At 40.5% G+C, this 23,445-nt stretch overlaps 1 protein-coding gene across 1 annotated transcript in view; it reads right to left on the reverse strand.

Moving 5' to 3' along the window:
* NUDT3 (nudix hydrolase 3) overlaps positions 1-23,445 on the reverse strand; it is a 125,459-nt gene that overhangs the window by 47,454 nt on the left and 54,560 nt on the right. The window contains exon 2 of the mRNA XM_068558433.1: positions 4,220-4,330. Coding sequence (XP_068414534.1) covers positions 4,220-4,330 — 111 coding nt within the window. The remainder of the gene's footprint in view (positions 1-4,219; positions 4,331-23,445) is intronic.

Raw genomic sequence — 23,445 nt, forward strand, 5'->3', positions numbered from 1 at the left:
AAAAGTGGTAAGCTGGGACTTCCCTGGTGGCGCAGTGGTTGAGAATCTGCCTGCCAATTCAGGGGACACGGGTTCAAGCCCTGGTCTGGGAAGATCCCACATGCCGCGGAGCAACTAAGCCCGTGCACCACAACTACTGAGCCCACGTGCTACAGCTACTGAGTCTGCGCTCTAGAGCCTATGTGCCACAACTACTGAGCCCTCGCACCTAGAGCCCGTGCTCTGCAACAAGAAAAGCCACCGCTATGAGAAGCCCGTGCACCGCAATGAAGAGTAGCCCCCGCTCGCTGCAACTAGAGAAAGCCCATGTGCAGCAATGAAGACCCAACGCAGCCAAAAATTTAAAAAAAAAAAAAAAAAAAAAAAAAAAGTGGTAAGCAGAAGCCGGGAGGCTAAGAAGACATTAGAAAGGCAGCGCTCCACAGTGGAAGAGAGGGGCTGGGCCTCTGGTATGGTGACCAGGCTCTTGAGCTACAGTGCATTCCCACCATCCATCTACCCACTGCGAGCAAGGCCTGCCTGTGCTCTGTGACCTAAGTTTCCAGTTCTGCACAGCCTGGCTGGGCAGCTGCTGTGATACTGCCATATTCTTCTCCCTCAATTAACTGAGGGACCTGTAGATGTTATGTCTACTCCTGACAACCCAAAAGGGCCTACCTCAACTGCATTTATGTGGCTGCTCTAGCGGTCACGCCAAAAACTGCAACACTTATTTTGTTCAGCACTTGTTATGTGTTAAGCACTGGGGATTCAACAGTGAGCAAGAAAGAATGGTACCTGGCTACACAGAGTGTAAAGTCTAGCACAGAAGACAACTAGACAAGTGATATGAATAAAACATGATAAATACGATGCTAGAAGTACAGACTGCAATGGAAACACATACGGAGAACAAGTCTGCAGGGAGGAATCATGAAGACTACATGGAGGAAGAGACCTTCAGGGTGAAGCACAAAGTTAGCCTAGTGTGCCAGATACTACAGATGGCTCACTCAGTACCCATCACCACCCACGTGGATTCCATGACCGCTAGCCAGCCTTGTGAAGTTACAGTCTCGACTGAGCTGCAGTGAACTGGATCGGCCTTTCCTAACAGGCCACCCCTGAGTCCTGGCCTCATTTAACAGGAAAGGTGAAGGAGACCAGACATATTTTATGATTTTGTAATGTTTAAAAGAATTTGGCCTATTAGATGGTAACCTTGACTCTGAAAGTATAACTGAATAACTTATTTCTGACTTGTGATTTTAAGTTGAAAATCTTAGTAAGTTTATATACATTATGGGAATATTTAATATTCATCTTATTTATAAGTTTAATACATGACATTCATAGGACTTTTTGCTGAAGAGCCTCATAAGATTTTCATTTTTTTAAAGTCAGACAACTGACATTCTTTAAAAAACAATCAAATTAATTAAATTTATAAATGTAATTTGAAACATCTAAAAGTCTTCAATGAACTGGCCTAGGCATTATCCAAAGGCCCCTTAAAAATGACATTATCCAAAGCCCCCTTAAAAATCTCCTATGCTTATAAATATAGCAATCAGATCTGCAAGCATTAGGAAAGAACAAAGTTTTTGAATGTGTGCTTTTAAAAAGTCATAACATTTTGAGGGCTTCCCTGGTGGTGCAGTGGTTGAGAATCTGCCTGCCAATGCAGGGGACACGGGTTCGAGCCCTGGTCTGGGAAGATCCCACATGCCGCGGAGCAACTGGGCCCGTGAGCCACAACTACTGAGCCTGAGCGTCTGGAGCCTCTGCTCCGCAACAAGAGAGGCCGCGATAGTGAGAGGCCCGCGCACCGCGATGAAGAGTGGCCCCCACTCGCCGCAACTGGAGAAAGCCCTCACACAGAAACGAAGACCCAACACAGCCAAAAATAAAAATAATAAATAAATTAAAAAATTTTTTAAAAAAAGTCATAACATTTTGAAAACATTTTGAAAACATTTGAAAAACATTCAATAAACCCCTGAACAGTGGTTTCTGCTTCCAAAAGTTACCCTTCAAGGACAATAAAAAACATCTACCTACATCCTCTCTGATTCAAGTCTTATTCTCTGTTGATAGACGTGGAATTAGAAAAGCCACCCCCTCCATTTTATTTTGATGTAAGCCACGGAAATGTTTGTCTTTATAATGACACATTTCTCTAATTTATACTGTTTGTACGAATACTTGGTTTATTTGGTACCTTATTCTTTATCCTCTCAATAATGCTGGAATAAAGAACAGGGTATGGTATGACTCTTGACTGGAGAGTAAAAAATTTGCTCAAAGTCAGGCAGGATTCTTCAGGGCTGAGAATGGCAGGCAGGGTTTAATTTCAAGCTTGGGATTCCCTTTAAGACAGGAGGTAGGTAAGATATTGACCATATGAAAAGTATACTTTAATTATCTGTGCTGCATTGTTCACCTTCTCATGTCCCAACTCCACTTTATTCTCCACTCTATTCCCCCTTTTACCTACTGAAGGATGGTATGTAATTTCCAGGAAACAAAAGGGTAACCCTATATCCTTTTCAACTCCCCCACCGTACTTCCTATTGCAATCATCTAGTTTTCTACATCTTAGTTGCACTTATATAACCCAAGGACAATTCGACTGTAGCACTAAACGAAACAATAGTAACAACAACAGGTATAAGTTTTCCTGAGACAGATGCCAAATCCAAATGTGCTCTACAGAGGTAAAGCTGTCACACTTCCCCCAAAACTTCTAAACCAGGCAGCAAGTTTTGCCCAAGGTCTCTGAACTTTTTCCTTCCTCTCTATTCTAGAACCATCAGTCTATTTCAGGTCTTCCAACAACCTGTCTGAATCCACAGAGCCGCAATAACTCTGTCAAACATCACTTTTGCCTTAGGTGCCTCTGAACTCACAGAAGCCAACTGGACTGAAATCAAAATTATGTAGCTTAGGTCCACCAACTGGCCCTACCGCACTTATTTGAATAGTCAAACCTTTGAGATCCTCCAGAAAGAACTCTGATAATTTCCAATTGGGGTATTTCTCCAGGACTTTTATGTTCCATCTGTCATAGAAGCATGTGTTAATTACTTTCTATTCACCCAGCTGTGTACTAGGCACAAGAAGGGAGGATTTAAAATAGGAAATATAATCTTTGTCCTCAGAGGTTAAAATCTAGTTATAGATACCCAGATATATGATAAAATGAGAGTGGCACAAGTCATCATAAGTTTGCAGGACTTCAGACCAAGGAAAGAATTCCTTGGGTATTCCAAAGTAAAATTAGTCTAAGAAGACTTCAGCAAGGGCTTGACCAAAAAAAATTGCAGAATTTAGACTTTTTCTAAGCTCTACTTTATGTCCTTAGAATCAGTCTTAAGTCCCTTCTGGAACAAGGAAATGGATCTAAAAAGCCCTATGTAGCCAAGGCAAGTAAATGGGGGTGGTAAAACTTATACCACTGAGTTAGGACTCCTAAACGAGATTAGCATAAGCAGAGCAGAGCATGGTATTGCTACAAGAGGCTATGGAGAAACATTAGTTCCTTCTTCCTGGTTTTGAATTGCAACTTGTTTCTCAGTTTCCCCAACAAAACTGTAAGCCCTTGAAGTAAGGGAACCAAGATTTGACTTCTGACTGTTTATTCTAGAGTATCTAGTAAGATATACGGGGCATGGCCCAAGAACTCAATACATGTATGTTGAATATCATGTGACCAAATAAAAAAGAAGATACTATTGTCTCTCAAGGTGCACCATTAACAACTTCTGGCTAACAGAACTATTGCTTTAGCCACTGCTCTATTGCCAGGACCCAGGGAGCATAGGAGAACAAGGGCTGCCTCCTCCTCACCCAAAGGTTAATGAGAATAAGCCATTAATACCAATACTGCTTACTCCTCTTATTTCTTAGGGCTGATGAACTATTTGATTCTTGATCTTCTGCCACAGGTAACAGAGGCAGTGTGGGAAGAGATCCATAGGAAATCACAAAGGACTGTCTGGTATAATCAGATACGGTCACTACTATGAGCCCTCCCCTTGCACAGAGTGCCTGATAAACATCACCATGTCACAACCTGATTGCCCCCTGAATCAAGGAGGCATGTGGTAACTGCTAAGTGCTTTCTTTCTGTGATCATGAGTCTGTTCATTCAGTGAGTGGTGATCAATTAAAGAACTACACAGACATGACAGGTTCATGATGACAAGGTACAGTCGTGCCCTTTGTTCACAGTGCATACCTCCTCACAGACTTCACGGACTGCTGCCACACTTGGCTCCTCCTCGGGCTCCATGCCTCCTCCAGGGACAATCCATCGGTCTGGATGGCGACTACTACTCACGAGTAGCACCTGAAAGTCACAGAGGTCACATGGGTAGTTAAAAACTCAAAAAGACACATTCATACAAATTCAGAGTTTAAACACCACAAAAAAATACCTAAGATCCATTCTTTGTTGATACCTCTCCAAATCACTTCTTGAAAAGTAGCTTTCATTTCTGTATGAAAAAGCAGACAATCTGCCTAGTAAAAGCAGAAGGGCATCTGAACCAGTGGCCATTATGTGTTCCCCCCTCAGACTTTCACTCAGTTGTCCAATCTATCCTCTCCTTTGTTCATTTCTCTAAAGCCCTTTGAACACACAGCTGACAAAGACACTCAAAGAAACACAAAAAACAAAGATTGTCACTGATGAGCCTGTGAGTGCTATGAAGAGCTGGCCTTGGCCCTAGTTGGCACCACAGTCCCAACTTTCCCTCCAAGGTTCTCACTCCTGTGTGCCCCAGTTCCTGCTCCATCAGATGGCCATAAGCCGATACTACACATCACCCTAAGCTCTAAGTATGCGCTGAGAACCTAGCTCTCTCACAGACATGAGGACTAGAAAGATTTCTTTTCGTCATTCTTTCAGCTGAGATAAAACTGGAATTCTTTTACTAGGAAACTTTATCAAGAAATGACATTTAATGGCCATCATTAAAATGTCTACAAATAATAAATGCTGGAGAGGATGTGGAGAAAAGGGAACCCTCTTAAACTGTTGGTGGGAATGTAAATTGGTGCAGCCACTATGGAAAACAGTATGGAGGTTCCTCAAAAAACTAAAAATAGTGTTGCCATATGATCCAGCAATCCCACTCCTGGACATACACCCAGACAAAACTAAAAAGATACATGCACCCCTATGTTCACAGCAGCACTATTTGCAATAGCCAAAACAAGGAAACAATCTAAATGTCCATCAACAGATGAATGGATAAAGAAGAGGTGGTACATATATATACAATGGAATACTACTCAGCCGTAAAAAAGAATGAAATAATGCTATTTGCAGCAACATGGATGGACCTAGAGATTATCATACTTAGCGAAGTAAGTCAGAAAGAAAGACAAATACCATATGATATCACCTATAGTGGAATCTCAAATGCAACCCAAATGAACATATCTATGAAACAGAAACAGACTCACAGACAGAGAGAACAGACTTGTGGTTGCCAAGGGCGGGGTGGGGGGGGAAGCAGTGGCAGAGGGAAGGATTGGGAGTTTGGGACTAGCAGATGCAAACTAGTATATATAGGATGGATAAACAACAAGGTCGTACTGTATAGCACAGGGAACTATATTCAATATCATGTGATAAACCATAATGAAAAAGAATATGAAAAAGAATATAAATATAACTGAGTCACTTTGCTGTACAGCAGAAATTAACACAACATTGTAAGCAACTATACTGCAATAAAATTAATTTTAAAAAAAGAAATGAAAAGAAACCAAACAAACACAAAATATTGATACAGAATATAGGTTACTAATTCAAACTTAACCAGTATTGGAGTCATGGTTGAAATAAAATCTAGAATTTCCTTAGTTTCTTTTCCTTAACCCTCTCTAGGACAGATGCTAAATAAAGTTAGCTTTACTCCTCATTTGGAGGTAGCATTGGGTTGGCATTATTTCCAAAACTAAAGGAATCCTCAATTGCTCCCTAAACAATCACTTTCTGATGATATCTTTTGGGTCTCAGGCCCTATTCCAAACCGTATTCCCCACCCACTCCTCCACTCCCCAGCACTTAACTTCTACTCTGCAGTCATCTTTGTTGCCTGAAAGAAATCACTCCTTCCTCTCTGGCGCTCACAGATCCCACCACTAACTTCCAGTTACCTACCTTCCAGCATTCTCTCTCCCACTTAAGGTCTCTGCAACTATGAGCCCTTGGAAATTCTACCTTTTTCTTCATCTTTAATCCCTTTCCTTCTTGCCATGATAGATTCTCCTGATGCTCTTCTACAAAATCTATGATCTGCAGACTTAGAGGGGACCACAAGATATAAGAAGGAAATCCATAAATCCATATACAGTCACCAATATATAGCCCATGGACTGAGAAAATAATGTCTTAAACTTACAAACACTATTTAAAAAATATATATATAAACTCTGATTTGGTTAATACAACATGGAATAGCTTAAAATAATATAAAATCCACAGTAGTTTTAGGTTGGCGTGTATATATATTTAATCAAGGGATATTAAAAGTACTATGTGGGGGCTTCCCTGGTGGCGCAGTGGTTGAGAATCTGCCTGCTAATGCAGGGGACACGGGTTCGAGCCCTGGTCTGGGAGGATCCCACATGCCGCGGAGCAACTGGGCCCGTGAGCCACAACTGCTGAGCCTGCGCATCTGGAGCCTGTGGGGAGGGGCTGCGTTAGTGAGAGGCCCGCGCACCGCGATGAAGAGTGGCTCCCGCACCACGATGAAGAGTGGCCCCCGCTTGCCGCAACTAGAGAAAGCCCTCGCACGAAACGAAGACCTAACACAGCTATAAATAAATAAATAAATAAATAAATAAATAAATAAATAAATAAATAAAATGAGTAAAAAAAAAAAAAAGTACTATGTGAGGGAATTCCCTGGCGGTCCAGTGGTTAGGACTCGGCACTTTCACTGCAGTGGCCTGGGTTCAATCCCTGGCTGAGGAACTAAGAGCCCACAAGCCAAGAGGTGCGGCCAAATAATTAATTTTTTATGTGGAGGTTTCATGAAATTATGCTTTTAAATAAGAGTCTTTGTTGGACTCCTACTTCATGCCATATATAAAAATTAACTCATAGTGGACCAACAACCTAAACGTAAGAGCTAAAACTATAAACGGGTAAATCTTAATGACCCTGGATTTGGTAACATAGGCCAAATTCTTAGACATGACAACAAAAGCCTGAGAAACAAAACCAAAAAATTTTTGATAAATTAGACTTCATCAAAATTAAAAACTTCTGTGCATCGAAGGACATTATCAAGGATGTGAAAAGACAACCTACAGAATGGAAGAAAATATTTGCAAATCATCTGATAAGGGTCCAGTATCCAAAATATATAAAGAACTCGTACAACTCAAGGACAAAATGACAAACAGCATTTCTCCAAAGAAGATATACAAATAGCCAACAGGCACATGAAAAGATGATCAACACCATTAGTCACTAGAGAAGTACAAAGTAAAACCACCATGAGATACCACTTAACACCCACTAGAATGGTTACAATTTTTAAATAGTAAGTACTGACAAGGATGTAGAGAAACAGGAACCTTCATACACTGCTGGTAGGAATGTAAAATAGTTTAGGCACTGTGGAAGTTAGGCTGTTCCTCAAAAAGTTAAACATAAAATTACCATATGATCTAGCAACTCCACTCCCAGGTATACGCCATACCCCAAAGAATTGAAAATGGGTACCCTAACACTTGGACACAAATGCTCCTAGCAGCATTATTCACAATAACCAAAAAGCACAAATAATTCATATGTCCAACAACGGATGAATGGATAAACAAAACATGGCACATACATACAAAGATTAGTTTTCAGCCATAAAAAGGAACATAAATGTTACGCTTGAGAACATTATGGTAAGTGAAAGCCAGACTCAAAAAGTCGCATATTGTATAATTCCACTTATATAAAATATGCAGAATAGGTAAATCCATAGAGACAGAAAGGAGATTGGTGGTTGCCAGGGACTGGAGGAAGGGAAGAATAGGGAGTAACTGCTTAATGGATACAGGTTTTATTTTGGAATGATGAAAATGTTTTGAAACTAGACATAAGTGGTGGTTGCTAAATGCCACGGACTTACTTTAAAATGGTTAATGTTATGTGAACTTCAGCTCAATAAAATAAAACTAGTTTTAAGATCACAGTAATTTTTTAAAAGCTAAAGTAGTCAGTGCCATCACTATCTTCTTCAGAGTCTACACTCCAGAGGAGTGGCCTCTCAGGTTACCCTTAGTTTTACTATATTAAATCATTTCCATAAAAGAAAAAGGGGATCACTGCCGTACCCATTCTCCTCGATAACTGTGGCCAATCTTACATTTTCAAAAATTCCTTATCAAAAGAAAAATAAACCCAAATATAATCATCTTTGTTAATTCAAGCCAAAAAGTTTTTTAAAAGTCCTCCAAAGACTCTCTAGGCAATGGCATTTAAGTCATATCTATCTAATCTGTAAGGGAGATTCAAGAAGAAAAAGTAGAAAAATGGGTTAATCCTTCACTGATTTGCTATATAAATAACAACATGTAGTCTTTCTTCCTAGAGATTTCCCACTTCTTGGCAAAGTGTTTACCAGCCATTCTAAACCTAAGCATTTGCTTCAAAGGCTGACTAGGGCCATCCAATTAGGTAATAGTCCAAATGAAAGACCTTTAAAGGGACATCTCAAAGCTAAAGCAAAGAAAAGAAAACTTGTACCACAGAGTATAATTTAATTTCTAAATATCAGTAAATGTGAAATATTAATGAGTAAATCTAGCCAGTGTTATTGCTTTGTACATTCAAAGCATGACTATATGAGGTAAGACTACATATAACACTGCAGCTGGAGGAAGCGAGCTGCATTACTTTGTAGTCATACTTCAAAGCAAACACTATTACCAGCAAATAGTTCTTCTCCTCAGTAAGTTTCCTTGACAATCCATTGAAAATTTACTGCAAAAACCAAAACAAAATATTCTTTATTTTAGCCAGAGGGTTTACTCCCTCCTACTTTATAAAACAGTAAGTGGTGTTCTGGTCAGTAAATTCTTATTCTGAAGCTTGATTTTTAAATACAAATTATCTAAAAAGAAATAAATGGCAAAGCTCCTAAGCGATTCTGAAAATGACACACTAAGAAAAAAAAATTTGTCATTTATTCAGCAAATATTCATTAGGCATTACAATGAGCCAGGAACAGGAGATGCAGAGGTTAGAACTTCTGCAATTTTGAGGCAGATCAAACTGGGGGACTAGCCAACCAAGTGTATCAGACCTTTTGTGAAGCTCTTTTCATCAAGATAGGTGATATCCCTGCAGAGATGGATAAACGAACCCACAGAACACACCCATCCATATATGAACTCTTGGATTCATGACACAGGTGGTCCTCCTGGGACAACTTAGTATCCTCATGGACACAGAAAAATCATTATATTGATTAGGGACAAGGGTGTAGTGAAAAAATAAAGAAATGTGGGAGAATTACATAAAGGGGTTCAGCTAAAACAGTAATGTTTTATTTCTTTTTTCTTTTTCTTTTTTTTGCCCGCAGCACGCAGCTTGCGGGATCTTAGTTCCCCGATCAGGGACTGAACCCAGGCCACTGCAGTGAAAGCACCGAGTCATAACCACTGGACCACCAGGGAATTCTCAGTAATTTTTAAATTAATTAATTAATTAATTTGGCTTTGTTGGGTCTTCATTGCTGTGCACGGGCTTTTCTCTAGTTGCAGCGAGCAGGGGCTACTCTTCGTTGCAGTGCGTGGGTTTCTCGTTGCGGTGGCTTCTCTTGTTGCAGAGCACAGGCTCTAGGCTCACGGGCTTCAGTAGTTGTGGCAGTGGGCTCAGTAGTTGTGGCTCGTGGGCTCTAGAGCGCAGGCTCAGTAGTTGTGGCGCACGGGCTTAGTTGCTCTGCAGCATGTGGGATCTTCCCAGACCAGGGCTCGAACCCACGTCCCCGGCATTGGCAGGTGGATTCTTAACCACTGCACCACTAGGGAAGCCCAATGTTTTATTTTTTAGGTTTTAAAAAATTGCTTTAAAATTGTTTAATACAAATTTTCAAAAGAATATAAAAGAAAGCCATAGTCCCCGACCTAGAGAAACTGATTAACTAGTGGACAGAGGACAAAAAAAAAAAAAGAGTACTAATAATACAGGGTGAGGAGTGCTATGGTTGAGGTATGCACAGGATACCACAATGACATTGGAAAGAGACACCTAACCCAGGTTGGCAGGGAGGTGGTAGGGGGATGGTAAGGGAAGGTTTCTTAAAGGAAGAGACTTGAGTTGAATCCAAGTTCAAGGACACTCATTCAACAAAAAATCATCAGAAGCCTACTGTATGGCCCTGTGCTTAGGATACAAAGCAAGGCAGATACAGCGTCAGCTCTTGAGAAATTTAAAGTTCAATGGATGAGGGACTTCCCTGGTGGCGCAGTGGTTAAGAATCCGCCTGCCAATGCAGGGGACATGGGTTCGATCCCTGGTCCAGGAAGATCCCACATGCCGCGGAACAACTAAGCCCGTGCGCCACAACTACTGAGGCTGCGCTCTAGAGCCCGTGAGCCACAACTACTGAGCCTGCATGCTGCAACTACAGAAGCCCACACACCTAGAGCCCATGCTCCCAACAAGAGAAGCCACTGCAATGAGAAGCCTGCGCACCACAACAAAGAATAGCCCCTGCTCGCCGCAACTAGAGAAAGCCTGCGCGCAGCAACGAAGACCCAACGCAGCCAATAAATAAATAAAGTTCAATGGATGAGACCGACAAGAAGTCAGGTGACCGATTATATTTCAGTGACTGTGCTACAGACCATAATGTTCACTAGATATTTCATGTTCTTGCCTACGGCACCCAGCCTCCCCTTGCTGTTAGGTGGGACCATTTGACTAGTTTTGCGTAATGAAATATGAGCAGAAGGGACACATGTCACTTTTGGGCTGAGACAGGGAGAAGCCCATCCAGTCTCCATCCTCCTCTGTCACAGTGCCCAAGAATATTGTGAGTTCCAGCTGGTGTAGCTACAAGCCTGAACCCCTTGAATGGAAGAGAGTTCCTGTGTGGAGCAGAGCCTCTGCAAACCCATGATTGATAAGCATCATTACAAGTAATAAAACTCTGTTGTGTTAAAACAAACAGTGAGATTTCAGGATAAATGTTACGGCAATATAACCTAGTTGATCCTGATTAAGAGTGTGAAAGATCAGTGAAAGGTCTAAGGACTGGTTCCGTTGATTGCCTCACACTTAAGCATAGTGCCTGACCCATATAGGTGGCCAATAAATGTTTGATGAGCAAATGAAAGAGTGGACCATTGACTGAGGGAACAAACTGCTTTAAAAAAGGAATGCAGAGAGCATACAGACAAGGTTAAAGAGGGAGGCTGAACAAAAAGGCAGGGGTCCAATTATAAAGAGTTTGGATCGAAACCTGAAGGCAATGGGTAAGTCACTGAGGTTGTCAGAAGAAATGACATAACCCAATTTGGGTTTTAGAAAGGTCACTCTGACTTGGGCTGGATATGGGCAGACCTGCAGAAATACATTTCTGCAGTTGATTCAGAGAAAGAACGAGGACAAAAGTGGCAGTTGGAAGGAAGGGACAGATTTCCAGATATACAGAAGGGAAGAGTCCGCAGGAGCAGGTGACTGACAGGATGTAGGCCAGGTCAATGGTGGAGCTGCCCTCCAAGAAGAATGTGGAAGGGTGGGGGGAGGAAGGAACCACAGGGAAGCTGTCCGCCGAACATATGAATTTGAGAGTTCAGTAAGATGTCTAACGGATATTTCTAGTAGATAATCATATAAATGTTGGACAGGCACTAAAAAGAGGGGAAGAGACAAACACAAGGGAGAAAATGTGCATTTGCAAAGCTCTAGCTGGAGGAGCTATCCCCATTCCCCCTACTTACCTTCCACTCCCCGTGGTGTCCAGCAAGTTTCCAATCTCACTGCCAACAGTATAGTAGGGGTAGATATATTCTAGGTATTCCAAGTTAAAGTTCTGGAAATATTTTTCTTAAAAAATCAATTATCTATGGTGATAATCTACAACATGGAAAATCCTGATTAGCAAGCTATATATCTTAGGCACATTACTAAGTTCCAGAAAATTGCAGGCAGTAATGCACCTAACATAATCTCATTTCCAACAACGCAATGCCCCTGGCATTCGACAGCCCCTTAACAATGCCATTACTGCCAGACAGCTCTGCTGGTAGCCCAGATGGCACAAGGGCTGCACCCTATCAGATGTGTGACATGCCCTGCAAACTGCTTTTACAGTTAAGCCCATTCTAACCGTTTATGTGTCCCTTCTTAGAAATGAGACTTCCCTGGTGGCGCAGTGGTTAAGAATCCGTCTGCCAATGCAGGGGACACGGGTTTGAGCCCTGGTCCGGGAAGAGCCTACATGTTGCGGAGCAACTAAGCCCGTGCACCACAGCTACTGAGCCCGCATGCCTAGAGCCCATGCTCCACAACAAGAGAAGCCCGTGCACCGCAACGAAGAGTAGCCCCCGCTTGCCGCAACTAGAGAAAGCCCACGCTCAGCAATGAAGACCCAACGCAGCCAAAAAATAAATTAATTAATTACTTAAAAAAAAAAATCCATAATAGCGAATAATTATCTGCACTTGTTCGGATTCCAGATAAATTTACCTTTTTCTTTGGCTGCGTTCTCTGGCTCGCGGGATCTTAGCTCTCCGACCAGGGATCGAACCCGTGTCCCTTGCAGTGGAAGCGTGGAGTCCTAACCACTGGACTGCCAGGGAATTCCCCAAATTTACCATTTTTTTAACAGAATGTTTTAAAGAACAGCTGCCACAAGTTCTTGGACACAAGGACCCTAGAAAATGTTTAAAAGATGAATAATGCTGAGTATGAGGTGAAAAAGCTTATTCAAATTAAATCAATAAATTATCACAGGGCCAACCAATAGCAGTTTCAGTTCTTAGAGTTTTAAAGTCATTTTACCCTTTAGCTATTTTTTTTCCCTACACAGGAGCTCAGAATACTGCTAAAAAGGAGGAACAAGTAGACATAAACAGTCAGTTTACAAAATCCCTTCATTTTATCTAGCTAATCAGGTTGTTTATCTAACAAAAGAGGAAATTCTCTGCCTAGTACAAAGACTGGGATATGACCAGATATTCTGCACAGTTTTTACTTTGGGAGGAACAAGGTATTTTAAGAACAGATATCCCAGGGTATGGAGTATACTGCTAGAGTTCTATGTGATTGAGTGTACTGCCCTGTCTTTCCAAATGAATGTCCAAATGTTAAGATAACCACACATAGCACTTTATATTACCTGGTATTCAACGACTTTTTTAATTTCTAAAAAGACGACTACAGAAACCCAGTAAAGGGACTTCCCTGGCGGTCCAGTGGTTAAGACTTCACCTTCCAGTGCAGGGGGTGAGGGTTCAATCCCTGGTCGGGGAGCTAAGATCCCACATGCCTCAAGGCCAAAAAACCAAAACATGAAACAGAAGCAATATTATAATAAATTCAATAAAGACTTTAAAAATGGTGCATATCGAAAACAAATCTTGAAAAAGAAAAGAAACCCAGTAAACTTGGCTGTATTTGCAGGTTATATAAAAATAAAAACAAAGACTTAAAGTTGCTGGATCACACTGTCTGAACATAACTTACTGGAATGATTGAGTTGTTCCTGTAAACCTTAACTCCCTCCCACAATTCTTGTAAATAATGAAAAAAAAGACAAAAAAAAAAAGACAACAACAAAAAACGACTAATACTGGGGGAAACAAACAAAAACAACAGCAGGTAGTATTTATTCAGTGCCCACTTTGTGCTAGGTGCTGCTATTTTACATGTTCTATTTTTAACATACTATCCCTAATTTTCAAACAATCATACAAGCCAGGCATTATGTAATTCTTGCCATTATACTGATGAGGAAACCAAGCCTTAGATGATTTGGTGATGTGGTGAAGGACATAGAAAGGATAGCACTGAGCCAGGATTCAAACCACAGGCTATAGGCCTGACTGACAGCCAGACGACTGAGAGCCTGTTACATCCATGATGTAGCTAGCAGCATATGAAAAACCCTCTGAAAACTTAGCCACCACTGGATAAAAGCCATGACATGATTTTCTCCAGGCCAGGTACAAGGAAAGGATGGAGAAGGTATTTTAATCTAATCTCTGATTCAAATTAAGAATTTGGAGCACTTTCCACTATTCTCTTCTGTGAACAGAGACTATTTGCTTACTTATTATATCTTTCCTGGCCAGAGCTGTCTTCTACATAGAGGCACTACGAGCTCCTCTATATTATGCAACTTTTTAACACTTTCTTTTCTGAAAATGTTTATTAATAAATATAAAAAATGACTAGTAATTCTCAATGTGAAGTTCCATTAGTCTTCACATTTGTTTAGAAACTACATAAAAAAAGAATATATATATGTGTATAACTGAGTAACTTTGCTGCACAGCAGAGACTGGCACAACATTGTAAATCAACTATACTTCAAGTTAAAAAAAATTGGAAAAAAAAAAAGAAACTACATATTTCAAGTGATTCTTTACTTAAGCATTTTTTCCACAAAAAAATGCTATTCAGTCATTACTTGCTTAGAAATGAATTGAGGCATGGGGGGTGGGGGTGGGGGTGATGTACAAAAATATACAAAGCCTACCCTTGAACAGCCCACCCTCTAATGCCCGGACTGGCAAACTATGGCCCCTGGGTCAAATCTAGCCTACCACCTGTTTCTGTATGGCCCATGACTTAAGAATGGTTTTTACATTTTCAAAAGGTTGAAAAAAATCATAAGAATAATATTGTGACATGTGAGCTGATATGAAATTCAAATTTCAGTGTCCATAGATAAAGTTTATTAAAACGCAGCCATGCTCATTCATTTACCTACAGTCTACAGCTACTTTCAAGCTTCAATGGCAAAGTTGAGTAGTCCTCACAGAGATCAAAAATATTTACTATCTAGTCCTTTATGGAAAAAGTTTGCCAACCCTTGATCTAATGAAGGGCCCAAGCAGTCACAACATCATGTTGGTAAAGACTATTACGAAGGAAAGAAGATTCTGAGAGGGTCCCAGAATACTTCTCAAGAGGGAACATTTGAGTTGGGCCTAGAGGAGAAATTTACTGAGCCCAGAAAGGAGAGGTGTTCCAGGCAAGGGGCACTGCAATCACAAAGCCACAGATGCAGGAAACAGTATATTATATCCAGAGAATGCTGAGAAATTCAAGTAGTTTGATATGGTGAAGGGTACATGATGGGAAGGAGGAAGAGGGCAACAGAGGAGGCTGATAAATTAACTGAGACCAGTATAAAAAGTTAATATAACAAGTACATCAAAGAGTTATGGCAACTGAAGGTAACTGGGAATCCTCCTTGGTTTCTGAGGAGGAAGAAGGCAATCTCACTTGTGTTTCAGAAGCTTGAATCTGGAGGCTGAATGAGTGATGTGTGGGAGGTGGGACAGAGTTCAGTTAGAGAGGATAAGGGAGCTGGATGTAATCCGCGTCCCTGGAGAAGGGGAGCAGCAAGTGGATTCAAGTCATATTTAGGAGACAGCAATGATAGGAAGTGGTAATTAACCAGAAATTAGGGTGCCGTGAAAGGGATGCAGAGGCTATGGCTTCTAACTGGGGTCAATAGGTGGATAGAGATATCCACTTCTCAAGAGAGAGAAATACAGGAGAGAAGCAGGTGGGAAAGGAAAAAACAGCTTGAGATACTACAGGAAAAGTTAAGCTTCCTACACTCTCCGTATATTATGGGAACTTCTAAAATCTCAATTTAAACGTCCATTTGAAAGCATTCACCCAAGAAACAGTGGTTGCCTCTGTACAGTATAATTGGTGGCACTGAGGAGGAGGAGGCATTTCACTTTAAAACCTTGTGTATAGCTTGAATATTTTAGAACAAGCATTTCAGACTTTTATAATTGAGCAAGAAGAATGCCAAGCATTATTCCCTAGGAAATTTCTAAAAGCCAAACAGAGTGAATGAAATATTTAGAATGCTCAAGTTTCTTCAGGTCATTAAAACAAAGCCACAGGAACAGCATTCCTGACATCCATAAACTACATTATTTTCCCACACACAGTCCTAGGACTATAGGAATACACTGTAAAAAGGCAGGTATTGTGTCCCCAAAGTATCATCAAACATATTAATCACATTTCAACCTAATATAAGATGTCAAAGTTTAAACCACAGTTGTATGCTGTCTACTTTTTAGAGGAGGACAGCATACATTTTTTTTTTTAATAAATCTATTTATTTTATTTATTTTTGGCTGCGTTGGGCCTTCGTTGCTGCGTGCGGGCTTTCTCTAGTTGTGGTGAGCGTGGGCTACTCGTCACTGTGGTGCGCGGGCTTCTCACTGCGGTGGCTTCTCTTGTTGCAGGGCACAGGCTCTAGGCGCACGGGCTTCAGTAGTTCTGGCTCGTGGGCTCTAGAGAGCAGGCTCGGTAATTGTGGCACACGGGTTTAGTTACTCTGTGGCATGTGGGATCTTCCCGGACCAGGGCTTGAACCCGTGTCCCCTGCACTGGGAGGTGGACTCTCAACCACTGTGCCAGCAGGGAAGCCCAAAAGTTACTAAGCTTTTTAACTTCTTGCATTTTATGTTTTTATTTTTTATGCTGAAAATAACAATATAAGTATCTATTTGAGTTGTCCTATAATTTAATAGTTTCAAATTAACAGTACTATTAACCGTAAAACTACTAAGACCAGTTTAAGATTTCTTGGTAGTTCTTCTTAGCCTAAGGATAGATCCCACTAGAGACGGTCAATCAAAATACTGTTTTAAAAACACATGAAAGATTTATTTTCTGTATGATGATGCTACTAGGTTGATATACAGTCATTCGTTTATTTCTGTTGTTTTTTATTTTTAGCAACTGTGTTTTGTTGTAACAAGTATAATTCATGCACACTGGAATGTATAGATCATCAGGGTACAGTATGATGACTCTGACTTATACATGCGCTTGAACCCACACTCCTACAAAGATACACGTTTCAAAAAAATTAAAAAAAAGATACACGTTTCCATCTCCCCAGAAAGTTCCCTGTGCCTCTATCCTGTCAATGTCCCTGACCCAGAGGCAATTGTTATTATGAATTATACTACCACAGATTAGTTTTGCCTGTTCCGGATCTTCACATAAATGAAATCATATAGTAACTGCTGGAGATTTTTATTATACAGATGTACCATAATTTATTTAACCAGCCCTCTTGATGGACATTTTGGGCATTTCCAGTTTCTGCTACTAAAACAATGCTACAATAAATAGCCCTATATATGAACCATTTCCCACATGTGAATATATTGGTAGCATTCATACATTCAATCACTCATTCATTCGATGAATATTCACTTAATACCTATGCAGTGCCAATCAGTGTTCTATGCACTGTGGATAGAGCAACAAGCAAAACAATGACCCTGCTCTTATGGAACATACAATCTAATGGGAGAAGACAGACAATAAACAAAAATAATGTCAAGTGGTATGTACTAACAAGATAAATAAGGTCAAATAAGGAAGAAGAAATTAACAGAGTACTCTTTTACATAGGGAGGCCAGGGAAGGTCTCTTACAAGAGGTAATATTTTAGGGCTTCCCTGGTGGCGCAGTGGTTGAGAATCTGCCTGCCAATGCAGGGGACACGGGTTCGAGCCCTGGTCTGGGAAGATCCCACATGCCGCGGAGCAACTGGGCCCGTGAGCCACAACTACTGAGCCTGCGCGTCTGGAGCCTGTGCTCCGCAACAAGAGAGGCCGCGATAGTGAGAGGCCCGTGCGCCGCGATGAAGAGTGGCCCCCGCTTGCCACAACTAGAGAAAGCCCTCGCACAGAAACGAAGACCCAACACAGCCAAAAATAAATAAATTTAAAAAAAAAAAGAGGTAATATTTGAGCACAGACCTGATCAAAGTGAGGAAACAAGCCTTGGCTCTCTAGGGAAAGGCATCTCAGCAAAGGTACCCTCAGGAACAAAGGTCCTGCCCTCAGGCAATGAGGAACTTGGACTCAAAGTAAGAAAGCTATAGTGGCTAAAGCAGAATTAGCATAGGAGAGAGTGGGAGGAAGGAGAGAGGTCATAGAGGGCTGCACAGAACGGGTTAAGGAAGTAAGGACTTGGGATCCCATCCCAAGTGAAGAAGAACGCCCCTCCTAAGGGGTTCTAAGTGAGTATTTTAACACTCACTGGGGTGCAGTGTAGAGAACAGAATGCAAGGTGGAACAAAGATGGGATAAGGAGACTAGTTAGGAGGATTTATAATTGTCCCAGGAGAGGAGTGATGATGGTTTACAGAGGTAGCATTGGGGGCGGTGAGAAGTGATAACATTCTGTCTCTACTTTCAAAGGGAGAGCCAAGAGAATTCCTGATGTGGGCTATGAGACAAAGAAGGAAGTCAAAGACGACTCCAGTGCCTTGGCCTGAGCAAACGGACAAAATGGGAAAACAGTGGGAAGAGCAGATTTAGAGGGTAATACCAAGAGTTCAGTTTTGCATGTGTTAAGTCTGTGGTGCCTATCCAACACACAAATGGAGTTGCTGAGAAGGCAGTTGGATTATGAAGTTCAGCAAAGAGGTCAGAGGTGGAGATTAATATGTGGCAGTACATGGAATTTGGGTGACATGACTTAGAGAAGTCTGGAGCACTCCTGGCCTGGGCCCTGGGGCTATTTATTTTTTGAAGGATTGAACAAAGGAGAGAAGAAACAACGAGGGAGAAAGAAAACTAAGCGTGGGGCGTGCAAGAAGCCAAGCAAAGCTTTTGAAAGAGAACAGAAGGATCAATTGGGTTAAATGCTACTAAGAGGTCAAGATGAGGACTGAGAACTGACCACTGGATTTGGCAACACAGAGGTCATCTGCATCGTGGTAAAGGTAGTTTCTTCATAAAACCTAAGACAGGAACTACCGTGTCAAAGATAGACACATTTGTAATTTTAATAAATATTGGCACTTTGCCTTCCACAGAAGTTGTACCAGTTTATATGCCTGCCAGTAGCATATGAGACTGACTATTCCCACATATCCCTGCCAAAACATGCTCTTATCCAATTTTTTAAAAAAATTTTATTGGAGTATAGTTGATTTACAATGTTGTGTTAGTTTCAGGCGTACAGCAAACTGAATCAGCTATACATATACATATATCCACTCTTTGTTTTTTTTAGATTCTTTTCCTGTATAGGCCATTACAGAGTATTGAATAGAGTTTCCTGTGCTGTACAGCAGGTTCTTATTAGTTATCTATTTTATACACCAATTTTTTATATTAAGCAATCTGATAAGTGAAGTAGAGCGTCTCCTTTTAGCTTCAATTTCTCTTATTACAAGAATGGTACAGCATCTTTCATATGTTTAAGTCATTCATGTTTCCTTTTCATATTCTTTGCCCACTTTTCTGTTGGGTTATTGGTCTTTTTATTACTGATTGGGAGAAGCTCTTTATATATTAAATAAATTAGCCTAGTGATCACTGATTTGACTTTATAGTGATTTTGCCACATAAAAGCTTTCTGGGGACTTCCCTCGTGGCACAGCGGTTAAGAATCCTCCTGCCAATGCAGGAAACACGGGTTCGATCCCTGGTCCGGGAAGATCTCATATGCCGCGGAGCAACTAAGCCCGTGTGCCACAGCTACTCAGCCCGAGCTCTAGAGCCCGTGAGCCACAACTACTGAGCCCACATGCCACAACTACTGAAGCCCGTGTGCCTACAGCCCATGCTTTGCAACAAGAGAAGCCACTGCAATGAGAAGCCCGTGCACCACAACGAAGAGTAGCTCCCGCTCGCCGCAACTAGAGAAAGCCCACGCGCAGCAACGAAGACCCAATGCAGCCAAAAATTGAAAAGAAAAAAAAAAAAAAAAAGCTTTCTGTTTTTATGTAATCAATTGTATAATCCTTTCTTTTTTGCCAATCTGATGAGTGTTCCCCCTCTCCAGCTTTAATGAGGTAACGTTTCACATTTATTTATTTATTTACTGACAAATAAAACTGTATACATTTAAAGTGTACAATGTGATGATCTGATATACAGTCATCCTTTGGGACCTGAGGGGGACTGGTTCCAGGACCAACTGCTTCCAACTGTAGTAGTTTGTGTCTTTCAAAAAATTTGCCCATTTCATTTAGAGTATCAATTTGATTACCTTAAAATGGTTGATAATATTCCCTATTACCCTTTTAATATTCATAGAATCTGTATTGATTCTTTCTATGGAATGCTGTACTTTCATTCCTGATATGGCTGATTCTATGACTGAGTTAGGAAATGTACAAGATAAGTCTGAAACACCTTGTTATACCAGATATTGAACAAGCTATCAAAAATCTCTAGAGTTATATCAAAAGGACTCAGGAGTCAACTTGAAGAGGCTCCTACAGTTAGGTCAATAAGAATAACTGTAATAGATTAAAACACTAAGTATGAAACATCAAATAAATGGTATTTCTCCTCAATTTACCATTATTCTCCAAATTAATGAGTTGGTTCACTGGTATCCTTCAGTGGTTGCCAGTTTTGTTTTGTTTTAAATCATCAATGTGAACCCATGGATTGAAACATACTTGATATACATTAACTCATTAATTTGAGGAATAACGGTAAAGTGAGGGGAAATTATCAGTCATTTTTCTTTTCTATATGAACTTTTTAAGGTATAATTATGATACTGTGGGGTTTTTTTAACATCTTTATTGGAATATAATTGCTTTACAATGGTGTGTTAGTTTCTGCTTTGTAACAAAGTGCATCAGTTATACATATACATATGTTCCCAAATCTCTTCCCTCTTGCATCTCCCTCCCTCCCACCCTCCCTATCCCACCCCTCTAGGTGGTCACAAAGCACCGAGCTAATCTCCCTGTGCTATGCTGTTGCTTCCCACTAGCTATCTATTTTACGTTTGGTAGTGTACATATGTCCATGTCACTCTCTCATTTTGTCACAGCTTACCCTTCCCCCTCCCCATATCCTCAAGTCCATTCTCTAGTAGGTCTATGTCTTTATTCCCGTCTTGCCACTAGGTTCTTCATGACCTTTTTTTTTTTTTTTCCTTAGATTCCATATATATGTGTTAGCATACGGTATTTGTTTTTCTCTTTCTGACTTACTTCACTCTGTATGACAGACTCTAGGTCCATCCACCTCACTACAAATAACTCCATTTTGTTTCTTTTTATGGCTGAGTAATATTCCATTGTATATATGTGCCACAACTTCTTTATCCATTCATCCGATGATGGACACTTAGGTTGCTTCCATGTCCTGGCTATTGCAAATAGAGCTGCAATGAACATTTTGGTACATGACTCTTTTTGAATTATGGTTTTCTCAGGGTATATGCCCAGTAGTGGGATTGCTGGGTCATATGGTAGTTCTAATTTTAGTTTTTTAAGGAACCTCCATACTGTTCTCCATAGTGGCTGTATCAATTTACATTCCCACCAACAGGGCAAGAGTGTTCCTTTTTCTCCACACCCTCTCCAGCATTTAATGTTTCTAGATTTTTTGATGATGGCCATTCTGACCGGTGAGAGATGATATCTCAGTGTTGTTTTGATTTGCATTTCTCTAATGATTAATGATGTTGAGCATTCTTTCATGTGTCTGTTGGCAATCTGTATATCTTCTTTGGAGAAATGTCTATTTAGGTCTTCTGCCCATTTTTGGATTGGGTTGTTTGTTTTTTTGTTGTTGAGCTGCATGAGCTGCTTGTAAATTTTGAAAATTAATCCTTTGTCAATTGCTTCATTTGCAAATATTTTCTCCCATTCTGAGGGTTGTCTTTTGGTCTTGTTTATGGTTTCCTTTGCTGTGCAAAAGCTTTGAAGTTTCATTAGGTCCCATTTGTTTATTTTTGTTTTTATTTCCATTTCTCTAGGAGCTGGGTCAAAAAGGATCTTGCTGTGATTTATGTCATAGAGTGTTCTGCCTATGTTTTCCTCTAAGAGTTTGATAGTGTCTGGCCTTACATTTAGGTCTTTAATCCATTTTGAGTTTATTTTTGTGTATGGTGTTAGGGAGTGTTCTAATTTCATACTTTTACATGTACCTGTCCAGTTTTCCCAGCACCACTTATTGAAGAGGCTGTCTTTTCTCCACTGTATATGCTTGCCTCCTTTATCAAAGATGAGGTGACCATATGTGCGTGGGTTTATCTCTGGGCTTTCTATCCTGTTCCGTTGATCTATATTTCTGTTTTTGTGCCAGTACCATACTGTCTTGATTACTGTGGCTTTGTAGTAGTCTGAAGTCAGGAAGCCTGATTCCTCCAGCTCCATTTTTCGTTCTCAAGATTGCTTTGGCTATTTGGGGTCTTTTGTGTTTCCATACAAATTGTGAAATTTTTTGTTCTAGTTCTGTGAAAAATGCCAGTGGTAGTTTGATAGGGATTGCATTGAATCTGTAGATTGCTTTGGGTAGTATAGTCATTTTCACAATGTTGATTCTTCCAATCCAAGAACATGGTATATCTCTCCATCTATTTGTATCATCTTTGATTTCTTTCATCAGTGTCTTATAATTCTCTGCATACAGGTCTTTTGTCTCCTTAGGTAGGTTTATTCCTAGGTATTTTATTCTTTTTGTTGCAATGGTAAATGGGAGTGTTTTCTTAATTTAACTTTCCGATTTTTCATCATTAGTGTATAGGAATGCAAAAGATTTCTGTGCATTATTTTTGTATCCTGCTACTTTACCAAATTCATTGATTAGCTCTAGTAGTTTTCTGGTAGCATCTTTAGGATTCTCTATGTATAGTACCATGTCATCTGCAAACAGTGACAGCTTTACTTCTTCTTTTCCAATTTGGATTCCTTTTATTGCTTTCTCTTCTCTGATTGCTGTGGCTAAAACTTCCAAAACTATGTTGAATAACAGTGGTGAGAGTGGGCAACCTTGTCTTGTTCCTGATCTTAGTGGAAATGGTTTCAGTTTTTCACCATTGAGGACGATGTTGGCTGTGGGTTTGGCATATATGGCCTTTATTATGTTGAGGAAAGTTCCCTCTATGCCTACTTTCTGCAGGGCTTTTATCATAAATGGGTGTTGAATTTTGTCGAAAGCTTTCTCTGCATCTATTGAGATGATCATGTGGTTTTTCTCCTTCAGTTTGTTAATATGGTGTATCACGTTGATTGATTTGCGTATATTGAAGAATCCTTGCATTCCTGGCATAAACCCCACTTGATCATGGTGTATGATCCTTTTAATGTGCTGTTGGATTCTGTTTGCCAGTATTTTGTTGAGGATTTTTGCATCTATGTTCATCAGTGATATTGGCCTGTAGCTTTCTTTCTTTGTGACATCTTTGTCTGGTTTTGGTATCACCGTGATTGATGGTGGCCTCGTAGAATGAGTTGGGGA

The sequence above is a fragment of the Eschrichtius robustus genome, chromosome 12, assembly GCF_028021215.1.
Source record: "Eschrichtius robustus isolate mEscRob2 chromosome 12, mEscRob2.pri, whole genome shotgun sequence".
Classification (NCBI taxonomy): Eukaryota; Metazoa; Chordata; class Mammalia; order Artiodactyla; family Eschrichtiidae; genus Eschrichtius; species Eschrichtius robustus.